Below are 18,744 nucleotides of genomic sequence, written 5' to 3'. Positions count from 1 at the left end.
AAGCATTGTCATTATGTCCCTGTATGGATATTTTAGTTTTTGCACCAGAGTCTGGAGGCATTGCACTGTACCGTATTAGCGGCCAGAGAATCTGGAGTATTCCTGGAAAGAGAGGTGCAGGTCATGTTATTAGAAGCAGCTGGCGAGATGATGGAAAGGTTCTAGCTGTATTATACAGTGACGGTTCGTATCAGGTGATCAGAACCAGTAACGGTAAACCCGTTCTAAGTTCCGGTTCAGGTGATAGTGCTATCGATCTATCATGGGCCGAAGGTGATATCACTGCCAATAGTGGTGATGGTAGCAAATCAGAATGGAGTTCGAGCTTCAAGCTTATGGAAACTGATGTTCTCGACTCCCTACCAAGGTTACAAGCACTTCCAACTAAACCAGGGCTATTAATTGATGTCAAGTCTTCTGAGAACTCAATTTCGAATTTTGACGACGCCTTGAGTGTTGTATTAACTGGCGATAAATCTGGCAGCATGAACCTTAGCATGTTCGGGATATTCTCAATTGATGGTATCCCAATTAGTAATTCCAATATAAAAGCTCGTGATCAGTCTCAGCATGAACCTAGCGCGCACTTTCTGAAAATAAATTCGAATCCGAAGGACATATCTCGAGGTACAATAATAGTTCAGAACGATGAGTCCAAAGCTTTTGTCTACCATAAGTTTCATCTAGGGTTTATTCAAAAATTTGGTCAAAACTATTTGACAGAGGTATCTGTAATCCCGGCGCAAATTAGTATTCTAATTGAGTATTTACAGGAGTCGGTTGCCTTGCTGCGGAAAGAAGCAAATACCATTGTTGAAGCTAATAACAAGTTTATTTCTTTGGAGTCATTAAATCATATGAGAGGTTACCTGTTCGATTTTCTGATAACAGGAACCATGTGTAAAAAGATTACAAAATGGATAGAGTCCAATAATGAAATGGGCTATAAACGGTGGAACAAAACAACCATTACCAGTTATGATGTCTCTAACAAGATATTGTACGAAAATATTCTGCCTGCCATAGAAAGATTAGTAGTATTGCTATCGCGGCTACGAGGTTTAGCCAAGTGGAAAGAAAGAGGGGTCCCACTTGGACTGTCGGGAGAAGAACTGGATAAAACAATCAGGTATGCAGAATGTTTTTTCAAACTGACAAATAAGTGTCTCTGGGAATTTACGGACGAGTATGAGAAGTTCCGGTCTTTTGCACTGTGGCTAGAACTTGGATTTGAGTCCGTGCTAGATAGAGTTGTTGGATTTAGTAGAGCAGATGAGCCTGCCACAGTGAGAACTACAGATATTATGAAGTATATTACAGAGCTTCTTCCAGGCTCAGTTCTTACAAGCTATTTGACAACGTCCACTGTTGGCGTTGGCGACGAGAAAATCGATTTGAAACAAAAGTCAGATACAGTCAATTCTGATTCTCAACCTTTAGAAGACCATGATGTCTCAGTTAGCCAAGGAGCAACCAGTAAGAGCACTGGTGACGCCTCCCTAGACTCTATCGAGAACTTATCTCTAGCTAACTGTCTTGAAAATATCGACTCGACATTTTCTGCAACTACCACTAAAATCGAAAGTGCCATGAAGAAACTGATTTCTGTGGATGTGGGCATTCCTCTGGCGAGTTCTGATTTCAACGTACGTCAGGCATATTTCCGGGGAACAAGTTTCGTCTTGATATATGGTCAAGATGCTTTCCTATATATGGTGAGGATTCATGACAGCGGTATCGAAGTCGCCAAAATAAAGTGCGAAAACACTATTATTCAAGCTGAGTTCATCAATGAATCTGAAATTATTCTTCTTGTGGTCGATTCTGATTCCAGGTATCATTTGCAGGTTGCCAACTACGAAAGTGTAGCATATACAGCCCTTGATGGTAAATCAGACCTTCTGAATCAAACTGTAGCAACACTGACACACAACCTAGACTCTGTCGACCTAGCACCCAGCAACACTCACAGTTTTGATAAGGACTTCACTCCTGGCTCATTTGTGGTAAATGGTAGATCGGGTCACGAATTGGCATGTGTATTGAACGCCGAACGTCAGCGGTACGCATTAATTTATTTACACGTAGAACAGGCTTAATTTGATCTATGTACATTAACGAAAAAATATTCAAGTCAATCCTGTGAAATAAATATCGTCCTTCGAAAAATGAGAGATGTTTGGGAATACCAGCTTTTCAGGCCGCTTATTTCCCTGGACGGTGTAATAGTTTTTCAAGCAGGCTCTAAGCCGCCGTTTATAGAACTTTCTAAGCTCTGGATTTACTCCTTCAGGAACAGGGTCTTTGGACTGCCTCTCTATATATTCGAGAACTTTAGCATCGACTGGGTAGATAACATTGCGTAGAACAGTTTTGTACGTCTTCTGGATTGTATTGCGCTCTCTAGACGCAGGCAACGGTGTACCCAGGAAGGTACCTTCTATAGGCATATCATACACCATTTTTTTGCCATTCTGACCCAGATTGATATGATTTTTCTTGAGCAGGTTGACAAACTGGTAATATAATTCCGAATTGGAGTCTGCCTTTTCCATGTGTTGTTTGAACGAGGCAATCTTCGGAGCTGACAGGCGATTGATCCTGTAAACAAGCCCATGCTCCAACAAGCTCTGCTTGTGCAGTCTCTTGAGAGGCGAGTCACGAACAAATATGGAATGAAACACCCTATCCATGATACTTTCAACTGCCTTGGACTTCTGAATGCGAGTACCCTCGACGCCATTCGCCTGTCTCAACAACACCAGATCCTCATTAGCAGCTCTGACCAGCGCCTCGACGCGTTTAGAACTGACCACATACTTGTACGCTGTGAACTTTTCATAAACAAAGTCTTTCAAAAACGCCCGACATAACGGGTCGACGAACCGCTGTGATTCCCTAAACAGACCTCGATAAACCGCCAGGACGCTCCCACGGGTCGACGCCAGCACAAAGTGTGGCAGATGGTTCTGTCTCAATAAACCCTTGGATATGGCTCTAGTCGACGTCCATATATCAAGAACCGGGTTCATTAGCACGCCAAATCAACCATATCACACCTGTAACCGGCCAATGTCTGGATCACCTGAAATTTCCGGATGAAAGGGTTTAACATGCACATCCGGCCCTGCACTCTGTTTTTCAGAAACTCGAACTCCTCTCCCGGTCTGCCTCCGGCGGCTGGGGCTCCGCCCCAGACCCTGGTTGCTCCTGCTTCGCAGGAGTTTGGCTGGGACCGGAGACGGAACAGACTCGAGCGAAGCGAGAGGAGCAGCGGGGTCTGGGGCGGAGCCCCAGCCGCCGGAGGCCGCGAGGGGACGTCAGTTGGCTCGTCAAGGAACTCTGTTTCTAACTAGTATGAATGTCACCGACGCTAAAACGCGTTCGCAAGAGTGCGAGCACCTGTTTTCGATATTTGCGTTGTGTGAAAATACGAGGGTGATTGTTCTTGGCATATTTTTGAATCCAACAGCCAAGGAGGGTGAAGCGGATGGATCTTCGATAATGCCGACAGAAAATGAAAAACAATCGTTTCTATTTTAACTGCCAATAAACTATACTATATAAACATTGTCGCTGAATCCGTGAAAACTCGGATCTGTTAGATGTTGGCAGTCGATCTAACATGCTGGTAGTTGATTTAACATGTTGGTAGTTGACTTAACCTGTTGGTAGTAGTTGATTTAACATGTTGGCAGGTGATCTTACTTGAAAAATTCATCTTTTATAGTCAGTCGGGCTAGGGTAATGGCTCTGTTCGGGATGAATGGTGACCTCGAGCATATGAACCTCAGATGGTGGATTTTGAAGGGGTCGATTGAGGGTTTGTGATGGAATTGTTAGGGTATTCTGGCAAGGGAGTATTTTCTTCAGTCTTTAAATATACTCAGGATGTCAGCTGATATGTAGGATACGTAGATTTGTATTTCCTTTGAGGGAATCAATCGACCTAGCTCCTGTAGTAAAAAGAGTAGAGCAGCCCGATTTCAGCACTTTGGGTGCGAATCAGTTCAATTCCTCTTTCTTCACATATTTATTAAAGATCAATACGTTAGTGACCTAATAGTAAGAGGAGCTCTGGTCTGAAGTCGAGTCTCTACCGCTGGGTCTATAATTACTGATGCACAGCCGTTCAGCCATCTTACCTGCTTAGTCTGCCGGTATGGCGTATCGCCGTGCATCGCCACTATAGAGGGCCTCCCTATCAGTCGGTTGGAGCGCATCAACGGTGAAGTCAATCTATTAGCAGCGCCATATAGTGATATATCGACCTGTTTCAACGTGCTGTTATACTCGTATTCAGAACTGGTAACTGTTATCAGCGACTGACAGTAAACCAATTGACCATTGGTATTATAAGAAGTACCCTAAATTACGGCCATTATAACGCTTCGGTGTAATAGTTTCATTGTGTGGAGTTAAATTGCCGATTAGCCACTGCAAGAATAGTCAGTCATTTGTGTTTGAATTGTTACAATTTTTGGGTTCCAAGACTTTGTGAATTTGGTATTTGAACCCAGTAGTGGGAATTGAATTGACTCTTGGAGTTTGTGGAGACTGAGCCTGTGGTTTTTGTTATATCGGTTGGCCTAACATGTCTTCCAACCCACCAGCCCCACTGTCTCCTGAAGAGCAGGCTCGACATCTTGAAGAGTCGCTACAGTTTATTAGACAACAGGAGCATCAGATGAGAAAGTGTCTTGAAACAAAAGGCAAATTACTAGACGCAATCCGCCACGCATCGACATTCTTGGCCGAACTTCGTAGTTCGGTACTTACTCCTAAACAATATTATGAATTGTATATTGCGGTATTCGATGCATTGAGACATTTGGGCGATTTCCTTAGAGAAGACCATCCTAATCATCATCTGGCTGATATCTATGAACTTGTTCAGTATGCTGGTAACATTGTTCCTAGACTGTATCTGATGATTACGGTTGGTACGGCATATATGAGTGTGCCAGATGCTCCAGTGAGAGAGATTATGAAGGACATGATGGAAATGTGTCGTGGTGTCCAGCATCCTATTAGAGGCTTGTTTTTGCGATATTACTTGAGTCAAGGAACAAGAGACTATTTACCAAGCGGTGAAGATGTTAACGGTACTAATGGAGGTGTTATTACTGCTGCTGTTGCTACTACCAGTAGTGATGACTCGGCAGCTGGTCCTGGCGAAACGAAAAATGTTGCTGATACTAGGTCTAATACTAGTAATGGAAATGGATCTGAGACTACTATCACTGGACCAGGTTCGGCTTCTGCTGTCACCAGTGCTCCAGTTATTGACCCCGAATTAAGAGGCAACCTCAAGGATTCGATTCAATTTATTATCACTAATTTTATTGAGATGAATAAGCTGTGGGTCCGACTTCAGCATCAGGGTCATAGTCGAGAACGTGAAAAGAGAACCAAGGAACGCCAAGAGCTGCAAATTTTAGTTGGGTCTAACCTTGTCAGGTTGTCTCAACTTGAAGGTATTGATAAGGAGTATTATAAAGAGTCGATTCTTCCTGCTATTTTAGAGCAGGTGGTTCAATGTCGTGATGTGCTTGCTCAGGAATATCTTCTGGACGTTATTTCCCAAGTGTTCCCTGACGAGTTCCATCTTTACACTTTAGACCTCTACCTAACAGCTACCACCAATCTACATCCTGGTGTCAGCATCAAGAAGATCCTATTGTCGCTTATTAACCGACTGAGCGATTATTCTTCGAGAATGAAGGAACTGGAACAAGATGATGATGGTGATGTTACTAAGAAGTTGGGCGACGTGACTATTGGAGATAGTCAGGAATCCAAACCAGTTGGCGACAATCAAACAGAGTCTGAGACAGGTGATGACAAGCCCAAGGCAACTAGTGAAGATGAATCTGAAGGCAAGGATAATGGTTCAGGTGAGAATCTGTTTGAAAAGTTCTGGAGTCATTTCAATAGCCTTGTTCAGGCACATCCAGATCTCCCTTTGCCTGATAAAACTGCCCTTTTACTTGGTATCGCCAAGTTGTCCCTTAACTGGTATCCTGACCGTAAAGACTATATTGATCGCATTCTCCAATATGTAGCCACGATACAACAACAGTTACATGCCGACAAAGAAGCCGCTGTTAACGTCCAGGAACTTCTCCTGTCTCTTATCAACTTCTACCCTGACTTCCTCACCGTGTTGTCAATTCCTGGCTACCAGCCACTGCTCTCATCACAGCCTATATCCACTCAACAGGCCATTGCTGGCTCGGTTATCAATGCTGTATTGAAGCAATCCAAGAAAATCACCGAACTCGATGATGTCAAAGGTGTATTTGAATTAGTGTCTATTGTCATCAAAGACGGCACTGCCTCTGCTGGTCATTCCACTGAATTCCCACCTGGTGGAACCTCTACCAAGAAACAAACAGCCTCCACTCCTGATATTTCTAACGACAGTGAAGAGATTGTTGCTGACCAATCTAAGCTTGCACAGCTGGTTCACCTCGTCTACAACAAAAATCCTGATGTTCATGCTAAATTGTTAGCAGCTGCTAAGAAGGCTCTCAGTGATGGCGGCATGCGTATTAAGTATACATATCCAGCGGTTGTTACCAGCGCGTTTAAACTTGTGCGTCGATATCAACGTAGAAAATCTGACTCTGAGAAAGCAGCCAAAATTGGTTCTTCGTTCAAATTCATTCATCGTTTGATTGACGAGCTTTACAACTCAGGACGATCAGAGCTTGCCCTCCGTCTTTACGTCAATGTTGCATCTCTGGCTGACCAAGTCAATGCTGAGGAAGCTAGTTATGAGTTTTTTGCCGAGGCTTTTACTGTCTATGAAGAGTCTGTTTCCGATTCACGAGCCCAGTTCCAAGCCCTTTGCATCATTGCGGGCGCTCTACAATCCACTAGAAACTTCACTGCAGACAACTACGATACTCTAGTATCGAAGTGTGCATTACATGCTTCCAAATTGTTAAAGAAACCCGATCAATGTCGTGCTGTTTACCTTGCTAGTCATCTTTGGTGGGCTGTAGAGATTCCTGGTCGCACTGAAGAAGAGCTCTTCCGTGACGACAAGCGAGTACTCGAGTGTCTACAACGGTCGCTACGAGTAGCCGATGCCTGTATGGATGTTGCCGTGTCAGTTGAACTTTTTGTCGAAATCCTCAACCGATACATCTACTACTTTGACCACGGTAATTCGGCGGTTACCGTAAGGTACATCAACGGTCTCATCAACCTGATTCAGACCAATCTCAACAACAATGCTGATGAAAAGATCTCGGACTCGCCACGCAAGCATTTTGAGCGCACTCTTGAGTACATAACCCAGCAAAAAAGCGTTGACGATAAATTCCAAGAAATCGTCTGGTAGCTCTACTTTTGTATAACTGAATATAAATACACTAAACCGGATAATCTGGGAGAGGGGTCCTGCCTCCGGCGGCTGGGGCTCCGCCCCAGACCCTGGCTGCTCCTGCTTCGCAGGAGTTTTGAGTTTCGCTGGCACCGGCGACGCCTCGACTCGAGCGCAGCGAGAGGAGCAGGCAGGGTCTGAGGCGGAGCCCCAGCCGCCGGAGGCCGTTCTGCAGCCCCTTGCATATACTCCAGCATTTCCCCTGTCGATCTGTTTACTCGGAACCCCAAGTCTCTTTATAATGAACAAAAGGCTTTGTTGGTTCTGTTTATTAATTTCTTGAGCTAACATGTTAAGAATCACAATATTTAGGATTTGTAAAACTCTGCGCTAAACTTGACATTAAAGCTAGAGATAATACATACGATTGGTTATCTCTATAAGTGTTTTCCACATTCCCCCTTGGTTTTAGAAATCTAGCCGTCAGCTAGCATTATCTTGAGTTGAGAGAGAGAAACATAGGTTGAAATAAAAAGGAGACTCAATGTTACTATTTCATTGTAGATTTTGTATCCACTTGAAATGCATAATCCACATTGCTGTGAGGTTTCAACAATTCTCTTGGGGTTTTCTGACTATTTCCATTTTATTTTGTACTATCTATCAATAAACTATCTACGGTACTTGCTATATTAATTTCTTGGATATATTCTATTGAAACAGATTCTACACTCAGCGGATCTTTTTTGGTTCCCCGGATGGCGTCTTGAGCTAGTACGGCTACCAACCTCTATAAATGTTATATATGCAGAGGGTAATTACATTCTAGATCCGTTCGTAGTGGTATGGCCAATCTCAGTGGGAATGTGGCTCCTCTTTACTCCAGGTTCTGCTTTCAATGGTAAGACCGATAGAATATGCTTAAGAGGATAGCGTTGCTGTGTATTACGGCTTACATTATGTGCAGTATTAGCCTCGAAGACAAGCCGTTAGTGGGAGCGGAATCTAACATATTAGGCAAGACACGATGGCTTAGACCTGGCAGAACCTATTCAATTGGAAGAGCCAAGTCTAGTAAGTCATTCTCAAAAGTTGGATTATAATTTGGGTTTCGTTTTGAGTAAGAGTAATCATAATTGAAACTGCCAACTAACCCTGTCAGTGAATGATATTGTATTGCCAGGACATTCCACTTCTCGTCAACATGCAGAATTGAAGGTGATGTCTCCAACACCTGGCTCTGGTTTACATTGCTCAGCAAAGTCTCAGGTAACGCTTAAAGATCTAAAGACAAAAATGGGTACAATGGTCAACGGTACTACAAAGATTTCTAATGAAACGGTTGAACTATCAAGCTTGCCATCTGTCAAGCAGAAGGGGGAGGTCTGGTTGACCCTGGGTGGACCCAAGGATGGCGACGATGTTAAATTACTACTTAGATGGGTTCCAATGGTCATAACATTTTCCACTGGTGAGACCGGCGATGGGCATATCAATGTTAGAGAGGAATTGATAAAGGATTTAGAACCTTTCGACATAAAACTTTCGTCAGAACTTCATCAGCTTACTAAGTTTTATATGAAACCCACTAGCAACTCGTCGAAACTATTGACAGCACTGGTAAAGTGTATTCCAATTGTTACATTTGAATTTTCTAAAGCTTTAAAAAAAGCTTGTGAGGTACTCTCTGGGGACGACAGCATGGAGACTGACTTTTACAAGAATTTTCCAAATGCTGAACAGTACATACCTGATCCAGCAATGGCACCAAACTCTGATCGTATGAAGCTTTTCGAAAACAAGGTGTTTATCTTTCCACAGACAAAAGAGCGAGATGCATTGCTAGGAGCGATCACCAGTGGTGGAGGCAAGGCATATGTCTACGAGATGACCTCTGCTCATGAACCGCCTAGTCGAATAAAAGATTTTGTACTATCCAAAGTTAAGAATATTGATAATCTCGTGTTGGTGGGCTATCATACTTCTGAAAGGTCTAATCAAGAGGATATTGACAAATTATTAGTTCTCAACAATGCTGCAAAGATGATTGGCACAAGACTGTTCGCAGCCTCTGACTTTCTCACTGTAATTCTTGAGGCAGATGCAAGTAAATTAAACTTGAGACGACCAGATGAAGATGGCGCACCCGTTAGTTTCACCGAACAACCAAAAAGACTAGGAACAGCTTCGTTTTTAGAAACAAGCATTAGAGTCGAGGCAGAACGAAAGCCTGGCCCAATACGACGAAGAAAACCTCAGACAAAACAACTTAATATTATGGATCTGATGGCTACTACCAAAAGGGAGCCTGATATGCCTGTTTTAGCTCCAAATCAGGCAGATAGTTTATCAATGAACAAAGTGGCTGATTCTATGGCTATAGATGCCAAAGATGGTGCGGTGGAGACTGCGGATTCTCAAGCGACCGCTAAGGAACCTGACACTCATGGAGAAACTCGTTCACCATCGAGAAGGAAGCGACGAGAAAGAATTAACGATGATATAATAACGCAAACAAGCACATTTCCCCCGGATGTCACGCAAAATGCACGTGAATACAAGCGACGAAAGCTCGATCTTCAACAGGCCAGTGACAATAAATCGTCAAATGTGGATGATGACATGTTTGCTGAATCTGTTCCCGCATTGATAGAAGACGAAGATAACAATCCAGATGAAGATTCTAGCGAACCCAAAGATGGACATGTAGGTGTGATCAAAAAGTGGAGTGGTGACTTGGATGATGACTCAGAAGACTCTGACGATGACTTGGCAGGGTTTGAGAATTTGGCAATAGTCGAAGCAACACTTGAGTTTAGACAACATTTACCAAAGCCTAAAGCTCCAACGGTGAAATCAAAGAGGCCCAATTTTAAAGGATTTCGTATGAAGGAACCGCGTAAACCACCGTCTATGAAGGTTGACTACATGGAGGCTGCCCCAACTGATATGCTATTAGAACAGGACATGTCCATGTTCGCAAATAAAGAAAGGTACACGAAAAGGAAGCTGCCCCCCGTCGAAAGTTTGCAGAATTCGTCTCGATCTAAGCGCCGCAAAGAAACTAAAACACAGGCAGCGGAGAATATGTTTGTTAACTCCGATGACAGTCTCAGCGAAGATGAATCTGAAGTTGGCATGAACAACTACAGTTCAGCTATCTCTAATGAAAGCAGACCGGTCCATAGCATGGATGACTATGACGAAGATGACGAAGATGAGCTATCATTCAGATTTAGCAAAAACTAACAAGTGAACTTATTGAACAACCGGGAAAAGGATTTATTTATTCAATTATATAGCTTCTTTAAACTATATACCAACATGAAATTACGTGAAAGATGAAAACTTGCGTTGGTCAAGTTTTACCTACGTTCTATAAAGTTTTAAATACTACATCAAAGGTCTTGGCCATCGAACGAGGCAAAATCAGAGGCTTAAGGCAAGCTCTGATGGTTAAGATAAACTCACGACAAAAAAAAAAAGAATAAGTCAATTCGTATCTATAAGGAGGCGATTAGTTGGGTACATAAGGGTGGATGAGTTTCTCTGAAAATGTTTGCAAAGACTCTAGGCCACGAACTTCACTGGTAAGCTGTGGAAGCTGAACAATATGGAAGTCCTCATAGAGCTCTAGGATTTGCTCAAGATATTTTTGTTGCATTTTATAACGAGCATTACACTGCTCACATTCCGATGTCGTCTTTGGAAACAAAAGCTGGTTTACAACGATGCAATGGGTGTCGATACCATAAGAGGTGAGTTCTTGTACCATACGCTCAGTTTCATAAAGAGATAAGAACTCAGCAATACAAACACAGACAAAGGTCGTGAGATCAGGATTTTGGAATTGTTTGTTGACTTCAGCAATAGTCTCCCTAGTCGACTCCAGCTTAGCAAGCATGTCTTCAGTATTGGTTCCAGAAGCACCCATCAAAGAGTTGAGCATAGGACCAAACCGGCCAGAGATCTCTGAAATCTTACCCAAAGCCTTTTCAAGAATGGTAGGGAATTGCAGAAAACGAAGAGTGTGGCCAGTTGGAGCAGTATCAAAAACAATAACCGAGTATGATTGAGCCTTGACTTGTTTGAGGACCTCTGCAAATGACAGCGCTTCGTCTACACCAGGAATAGAGAAGGCAATATCTTGCATCATGCTACTAGCAGCTTGGTTCTGAGGTTGATCTAGAAACTCTTGAATAGACCCATTGGGATCGATTTCCATGGCATGGAGATTAGGGACACCATTGACAGGTCTAGCATCCTTGCCAAACTTTTGACCAAATGCGTCGGACAAGTTATGGGCAGGATCAGTCGAGATTAGAAGAACATTCTCCCTATTCTTGGCCAACTGTAGAGCTAAAGAACACGAAGTGGTTGTCTTACCTACGCCACCCTTTCCGCCGACAAAAATCCAACGTAGCGACTTCTGATCAATTATATTTTGAAGAGAAGGTTCAAGATTAAGTTCCTCCGACATATTTTTTGACAAGTATAATAATCACAACTAACAATGTCGAGATATCAGATTGACATGCGTGGATCTAGCAAGTGGTTCTTGATGCACGGCGTGGTTCTTGCCTACAGAAGGCTATAGGCTTCCATGACGATAGTCAGAACATATAGTGAATGTGGGGAATCGAACACATAAATTGCACTTATATGGCTCTACCGTAATAAAAATTGGGAGAGATAAGGTGGACCTCCAGCTGCTGCTCTCCATTCTGGGTAGAGCAGCAATTGCCACATGAAATGCACCAGTATCGACGATTGACATTGGGATACCTGTGTACATTTTGTCTGCCGGAGGTCTAAGAAAGGTCCATAAATGCTAAAAACCAAAGCCATCACTATCAACCTGAGCCCAGAAATTGTTCAGGGGATTATCCCAGACACTCACATTTCTATAATAGTTATATCAGCGCTTATGTCAATTTTATATATCACAACCTAGATTATTGTATAAGCTAACCCATATGCAGAATAGAACTCTCAGCTATAGGTACGAATTTCGGTGGCCCTAATAATAGAAAATGTTAGAGCTAAACTATAATACAGAAAAAATACAATGCCAGTGAGAAGATTGGAAAGAAACAAAAAAGGATAATGTGACCCATCACATACTAATATAACAACGAAACCGTAGATGTGTCTGTACCAGTATGTAAGGTCGGTCGAGCTACACCCAAGAAGCCTACATGTTTAATTGAATGGCTCGAATGATTTGGAGTTTGTATCCGAACCCAAGATCAATTGTCGTGGATCAGTAACAGCCTCTACTCTCTCTATTCCCTCCACCTATCCTGAAAGGCAACAGAACCCTCCAGTACAGAACCATCCAGTTAACTCCTGGGGCGTGGCAGGGTAAACCACGACTGCACAAAGACTAAGAACTGGTTAATGTACTGAAGGAATCAACAACTGATTTGGTTCAACTCTAGAGAGTCACGAACGGGCAGCACCTGATTTAGAATGGGACAATATCATGTAGAGCCTAATCGTCAACACACTTTTCATAAGCCATTGGGAATGACTTCGAACTCCGAAGTCTTATTATTTACCACATGAGAAGAGACCTACTGAATCGAGGACGGGGGACCGAGTTGAATAATTACCGAAAGATCATAAAAATTGGCATGACCAGTACAAACCATGGCTGACTACCATCAACCAAAAGTCAGTCCAGTTAGGGAACTTGACGTTGAGAGATTTTATAGAAGCAAATGCCATGTCATTGAAAGATTGAAATAGGACATATTAGCAATTGCCAACTGCTGAACTAATCCTCGGTGAGTTGAACTTCATCATGTGTTGTCGTTCGATCTAATTCTAAGACTCGTCTGTGTTATTTTATTTTTCAATAGTGTGGACTTTACTCGGTATGGATATGCCAGGGGATATCTCATCGCGTTTCAACGAACGGGGGCAGCCCATATGCAAGATAACGACCAGCGAGGGCAAGCACGCATACCAACACATTCGTTACCCGGCGATGCCATCAGCTGCCTCGATTTCGATTTCTGGTCCATAATCCAAGAGCCATACGATCAGACGAAAATAGAACATTAATAGTTAAACTTAATCAGCTGGAGACTTCAGTTGAACACACTTATCTTGGAAAGATTTATGATCTGAATTTTGAAGTACTAGTTGGATTCGACCTTCTGGAGATATATTACAGTCGCCAAAGCTCATTGTACACTCTTGGTTACACGAGCCAAACCCAGGCGATGGTGAGGGAGGTAGAAGTTGAGAGTGATGAATTACAGATAATAGTCTGGATATTTGTCTCTTGCAGCTTATCTCATATCTCCACTCATTCTGTGAGTATAGGTGGAAATGATAATATTATAAAGAGCTCCCCTCTGTTACCCGGTTTTAGGAAAACTGCCATGTGTCACGAATTTTTGACCACAAGCTCATTTGTTCCTTTTTTTTCTTTTTTTTTCTCTATATTTCCCCTTGGGTGTTCTCATTTGAGCGTACATTAATTGCCAAAGTACCAAGGTGGCTTTTCTTTGTATTCCGACAAACTTCTGGTTTCCAAATTTGTGTATTACCCGGCATTTTAGTCTAAAACCTTAGACCGTCATTCTCATTTTGCAAACCACCCTAGACCGTCGATTTCTTCCCTATATCCATAAACCCATACGTGTTCCAACAATATATTCTCATACAAATTTTCCTGCTTCCCAAGTTATAGTATTACTCTGTACATATTTTTGGTGACAAAGAAGTTATCAGTCAAGACTGAGCGACAGGTTGGTAATAATAGTGTTGAGATCAGCCCCGTACCCGACTCCGTCTGGATATCGAATCAACCGGTTAATGTGTTTCTGGCTTGAAATTTCAATGAGACGGCGGAAGTAACAGATTCAGCAGCGTTTTATCTTCTGTTGGAATTAAGACAAGTCCTGCCGACACGACATGAGAAGTTGGTTTAAAGTATTGGCTTCTGACTCAGGAATCTAGTATACCGACTTGCACTTTCTCTAAATATCGAGCTCTACCCTGCCCTGGACAAATCACAAAACTGGCTCGGCACAAACAGCCAATACACGAGCTGTGGGGGAGCATCACGATCTTGTCTATCGACAGATACAAAAAGACTTATGCCAGTTACTGGGTTTCTCCTGCGAAGCAGGAGCAACGGGGTCTGGGGCGGAGCTCCAGCGGCCGGAGGCAGAGCCGCCCATGAGATTTCTATGTTTATCAAACATCAAATGATCTACAAGCAAATAGGCGCTTGGAGCAGATCAACGGAGCCTTAATGTACTTAAGGTTATCAGTATGCGGGCGGCGGGGCATTGCATTTTAGGTTGAGCGGGGCGCGGGGTGAACATGCACTGGTGTAGTTTGAGATGTACTCAGGATTGAGCATAAGCCAATAAACGAAAGAGAAGTTAACGCCTCTTTTTGGACACCTGGACAGGCGGTTAGAAATGTTTTAATCGAATTTCAATGTGTTCCCGACAATGCACTGTCGGTTGTTTACATCTGCGGAATGCAGGATCACCGATGTCGCTTATGCAGTAAAATTATACATTTCCTCGTTTATAGCGTTCATCCTAATCTCTCATTCTGTCTGAGATGTAACTTGATTTGGCTAATTTGGAGGAGCCACTCGTGTAGTTTGAATTGTCATGAAACGGAATGAAATAGTAATGAGAATTGAGGTTTTGAAAAGTCCTCTTCAACTGACAAGTTAGAAAGCAGAGTAAAAGGCTGTAAAGCAACTTAAAGGCTGAAAAGCATATTAGGTTAAAGAAAGCATCGCAACTGGGGGTATAGCGGGTCTGCACTCGGGAGATGTTAGGGGGAACTTCCAGTCGAATCTGCAGTCCAGCAGCCAATTAAATAAATCTACCTCTCCGAATATTTTATGTTCATATCTTTATTCATTAAATATGATGTCTTATCCTAAAATTGAATTACCGTCACCCCCTGAGACGGAAACTCACGTGGGAATGCGGAGTAGTCGGAGATCCTGTAAAATATCTTGAGGTTAGGGCTTAAGCAAAGAAACCCCGTTATAGTGATTCACATCCAGCCACTTTATTTCAAAAGTAGAACGATTTGAAATGAAAACAAACGTCTTCGCATGAGCTTCATTTTTGAGTCTTATCGCTACAACAACCAGGGGGCGACGGTTCAACGTTTGGCCTGTTCACTGACTGATAGATTAGAATCAGGTTTTTTTATTTATTATTATTTTCTGGTCCAAGAAAATTTTCGATTCCATTAACTCAAGTGACACGACGCGTGCGCGAACGCGAATTGGCGTATTTTGTAGTTTTTGTCCGAACTACTCGCACATTTCTTAGTTGTGAAACATAGGACCAAATTCAATTTTTTTTTTTCATCTTATTTGTTTGTGGAAATATCTAAACAATATTGTAACACAAATTTGGACGACCTCAATAAACCATAAATTCATTATTTACTTTTTGTGAGTGTCACCAACCGTCATCATCATTCGATTCTGTCGGTAAGTAAATTAATATCTTATCGTGCGTTGCGTTTGTCTGTCTCCACGGTGATCAGTGGGCGTTGAATACTCACCAACAAATATTACATTTGTTTATATGTTGTTGTGGAGTGTGAGAGTCTGGCTACCGTAGTATATGGGCTGGTCAGTTAGCTAACTCATTCCAAGACTTGACTTGTTCTGTGAAGGTTTTAGACTTGGTTCACATTCTCGTTTATTAGAGATACTATTGTGTGCGAAGGACTGACTAATCCTTTGACCACTTTTCTGGCTACTGAAGTTATTGCCGACAAACGTAGTTGGCTTGGTGTCAACACGCAAGAGCGTTATTTGATCGGGTACCGAGACAAACAGGAGAAAGCCGTCACATACAGGAAAGCAAACGAGCGCCGGCAAAAGTCTGCTTCAGCCTGCTTCAGCTCAAGCAGAATCAGCACGAATAGAGTAGCAGGAGTAGTGTGCGTGACTCAAGCTATTGAGATTGGCTGGAAACTATAACTGTAGACAAAACACTGCTTGCTGTTTGTGATTTGGTTGCAGATTTTTGTCAAGCTTTATCGAAGGCGGGATATCCATTTGTATAAATACTTCAAACATTTCCGCTAGTTGGAGCCCTGACAGTCATGGATCGACAGGCTGGTTTCTTAGGCAAAAACGAGCGAGGAGAGGGAACCAGGCCTGAAATAGAGCACAACACGGTCAACGCATCTAGCAATGTTCACAAGGCATCGCCTAGAAATCCACTAGATAGCTTTGACAACGATATCTCAGGTGGTCCATTTGCGAGCTCAAGTAATTATTCCACTACAGCACATCCTAATACCACGATATCACCTCAAACACCACCGGCCTCAGAACTTGAAACACTACCAACGCCATTACCATCGGGTGACGTATATCATGATAAGGGTGAACATAGTCGAGTAACCAATATTGACATGTCAGCTAGTGAAGAAGCATCTAGATCGGCGACTGTAAATAGTGGCTCTGTTGAGATTAAGGAACTTACAGAAGACGAAGATATTGATGATGAATCTGAAGAGGAGATTGGCGAGGATGATGAGGAGTACGTTGATATTGATTCTTCACCCACAAAACGTAAAAGCAGCCAGAGAAGACGATCACGTGGTTCACATAAAGTAAATGATGGATCACGGCCGAGCTCCCCTACTCCATCGGGTGGACGTAATGCGGTAGCACCAAAGCCTGAGCCTGATTCTGGAAACCCTCTGTCAGGATTGGGTCAAAGTTTGCCCCGCTCAGGACCAAGTGTTCCCCAAGCTCTTCCAATGAATTGGAGAAACCCTCCACCTGAACCCGCAGGGGCATCCGAGTTTGTTTCTCTTACTGAACAAGATATTGAAACATTACCAGAATCATCTTTAAGACCAACTTTGCAAAGGGCTACTAAGACTATTCAAGAATACCGGGCAGCATTGCGGAAATACGAATCTCTCATTGCTCATTACAAACTACAGAACAAACTACTTACTATAGAGACTCATGAAGCAGCACAGCGGCATGAGGTAGAAACAAGCATAGCCAAGCGAGAAGTTGACCGGCTAAGAATTGAAACTATGGCAGCAGCCAAGGCTGCTCAAAATGCAGCTGCTGCAAAAGCGGCTGCTCCGTCCTCTGAAATTATTGACGACCTTCAGAGTGCTCTTGAATCTTATAAAAGACGACTTCGCAAGACGAGAACGAAATTACAAATTGCTACGGATCAATTAGAGGATAAAGACGAAGAAATTGAACGTCTAAGGCGTGGGCTTAGCGATATGGCTACTAGTTTTAGTAGGGAATCTGGACCCTCTGTAACTGTTCCTACTTCGGGTCCTCCCAGTCATGGTCCTGTTGTTGGCCCCTTGCCAGGGATGAGTTCTGGTCCTCCAATTAATAGCCCTGTTTCTATGGCACCAGGAGGGCCAGTGTATTATGCCAATACTCCTGGCCCATCTCAGCAGCCACCAATTGGGCCCATGTCTCCATCACAAAATCTTCGAACTCCATTCACGCATTTGCCACCTCGTCAGCATCAAAGAGATTCGTCTTCTGCATCTGACGATAGTGGACAAGGACTTTCGGCATTAGAAATGTTGGCCAGTCAAGTCCTCAGTCAGCAGCGAATCCCGCCATCTCCACTCAGACGCCAGCCGCAACAGCATGAGAATATACAACAACAGCAACTTCAACAGCAGCAGCAGCAATCACAGCAACCTCTGCTTCCTCTTCCAACACCATCTCGTCAGCGTTCACAAGGGCTAATGAGCCCTCTTGAGTTTAATGAAGCCTCCTCAGTGCCATCACTCCATGCAGTTCAGGCTATGTCACCAGAAAAACGTAGAAGAGAATCCAGTGCTTCCACGATCACTATTCCAACTGATGGTGAAGATGAAGGGGATGAACATGATGTAAACGGGACAGACGAAGAAGTGGAAGATGATGATGATGATGACTATAAGGAGTCAGCTGGAAGAGATGAAAGCACTGCTGTACGTCGCAGTGGTAGACTAAGTAGAGAGGGAAAACGTCGTTCTGGTGGAAGTGCTCAAGTATTTACCACCGGTGCAGAAACTGATGTTGAGGAGAGCGATGATTCGAAAGATGATTCTGATATCGACAATGGCAGGCAAGGTGGTATGAGAAGTAGTCGTGGGACCCGTTCCCAGCGACAAAACAGTCGCCAGAGGGTGCCGGTATCATCTGAGTCGCCCAACAGACGATCCAGTCCAGGTTCACCCAAGAAATATATTCGAAAAGAACGCAACGATACACAATCATCTAGCAAGCCATCTGCTTCCTCGTCCTCATCTAAACGCATGCCTGTAGGGCGGATTCTCGACTTTGGGAACTAATCTAATGATGGAATAATTTAAATAACTAACGATTAATGACCACTTAATGAACTGATATTTATATACTA

General features: G+C 43.1%; 6 protein-coding genes across 6 annotated transcripts; 5 read left to right on the top strand and 1 right to left on the bottom strand.

Annotated features, from left to right (window-relative positions):
- Positions 1–23: 23 nt before the first annotated feature.
- Positions 24–2,099, top strand: AWJ20_4839 (uncharacterized protein; the record flags this gene model as incomplete). The annotated part of the gene is made up of 1 exon (XM_018881936.1): positions 24–2,099. The coding sequence occupies one exon, from the start codon at positions 24–26 to the stop codon at positions 2,097–2,099; it is 2,076 nt and encodes a 691-aa protein (XP_018736365.1).
- Positions 2,100–4,594: 2,495 nt separating this feature from the next.
- Positions 4,595–5,633, top strand: VPS35 (Vps35p; the record flags this gene model as incomplete). The annotated part of the gene is made up of 2 exons (XM_018881935.1): positions 4,595–5,533; positions 5,622–5,633. 2 exons carry the CDS (start codon positions 4,595–4,597, stop codon positions 5,631–5,633), a joined length of 951 nt encoding a protein of 316 aa, XP_018736364.1.
- An 86-nt stretch (positions 5,634–5,719) lies between these two features.
- Positions 5,720–7,351, top strand: VPS35 (Vps35p; the record flags this gene model as incomplete). The annotated part of the gene is made up of 1 exon (XM_018881934.1): positions 5,720–7,351. The coding sequence occupies one exon, from the start codon at positions 5,720–5,722 to the stop codon at positions 7,349–7,351; it is 1,632 nt and encodes a 543-aa protein (XP_018736363.1).
- Positions 7,352–8,638: 1,287 nt separating this feature from the next.
- AWJ20_4836 (uncharacterized protein) lies at positions 8,639–10,582 on the top strand (the record flags this gene model as incomplete). Its single annotated transcript, XM_018881933.1, has 1 exon — positions 8,639–10,582. The coding sequence occupies one exon, from the start codon at positions 8,639–8,641 to the stop codon at positions 10,580–10,582; it is 1,944 nt and encodes a 647-aa protein (XP_018736362.1).
- Positions 10,583–10,850: 268 nt separating this feature from the next.
- GET3 (guanine nucleotide exchange factor GET3) lies at positions 10,851–11,813 on the bottom strand (the record flags this gene model as incomplete). Its single annotated transcript, XM_018881932.1, has 1 exon — positions 10,851–11,813. One exon carries the CDS (start codon positions 11,811–11,813, stop codon positions 10,851–10,853), a length of 963 nt encoding a protein of 320 aa, XP_018736361.1.
- Positions 11,814–16,444: 4,631 nt separating this feature from the next.
- AWJ20_4834 (uncharacterized protein) lies at positions 16,445–18,676 on the top strand (the record flags this gene model as incomplete). The annotated part of the gene is made up of 1 exon (XM_018881931.1): positions 16,445–18,676. The coding sequence occupies one exon, from the start codon at positions 16,445–16,447 to the stop codon at positions 18,674–18,676; it is 2,232 nt and encodes a 743-aa protein (XP_018736360.1).
- Between the last annotated feature and the right edge of the window lie 68 nt (positions 18,677–18,744).

The sequence above is a fragment of the Sugiyamaella lignohabitans genome, chromosome D (assembly GCF_001640025.1).
Source record: "Sugiyamaella lignohabitans strain CBS 10342 chromosome D, complete sequence".
Lineage (NCBI taxonomy): Eukaryota > Fungi > Ascomycota > Dipodascomycetes > Dipodascales > Trichomonascaceae > Sugiyamaella > Sugiyamaella lignohabitans.
The sequence above is the reverse complement of the archived record's forward strand: the minus strand, read 5'-3'. Positions and strand labels throughout refer to the sequence as shown.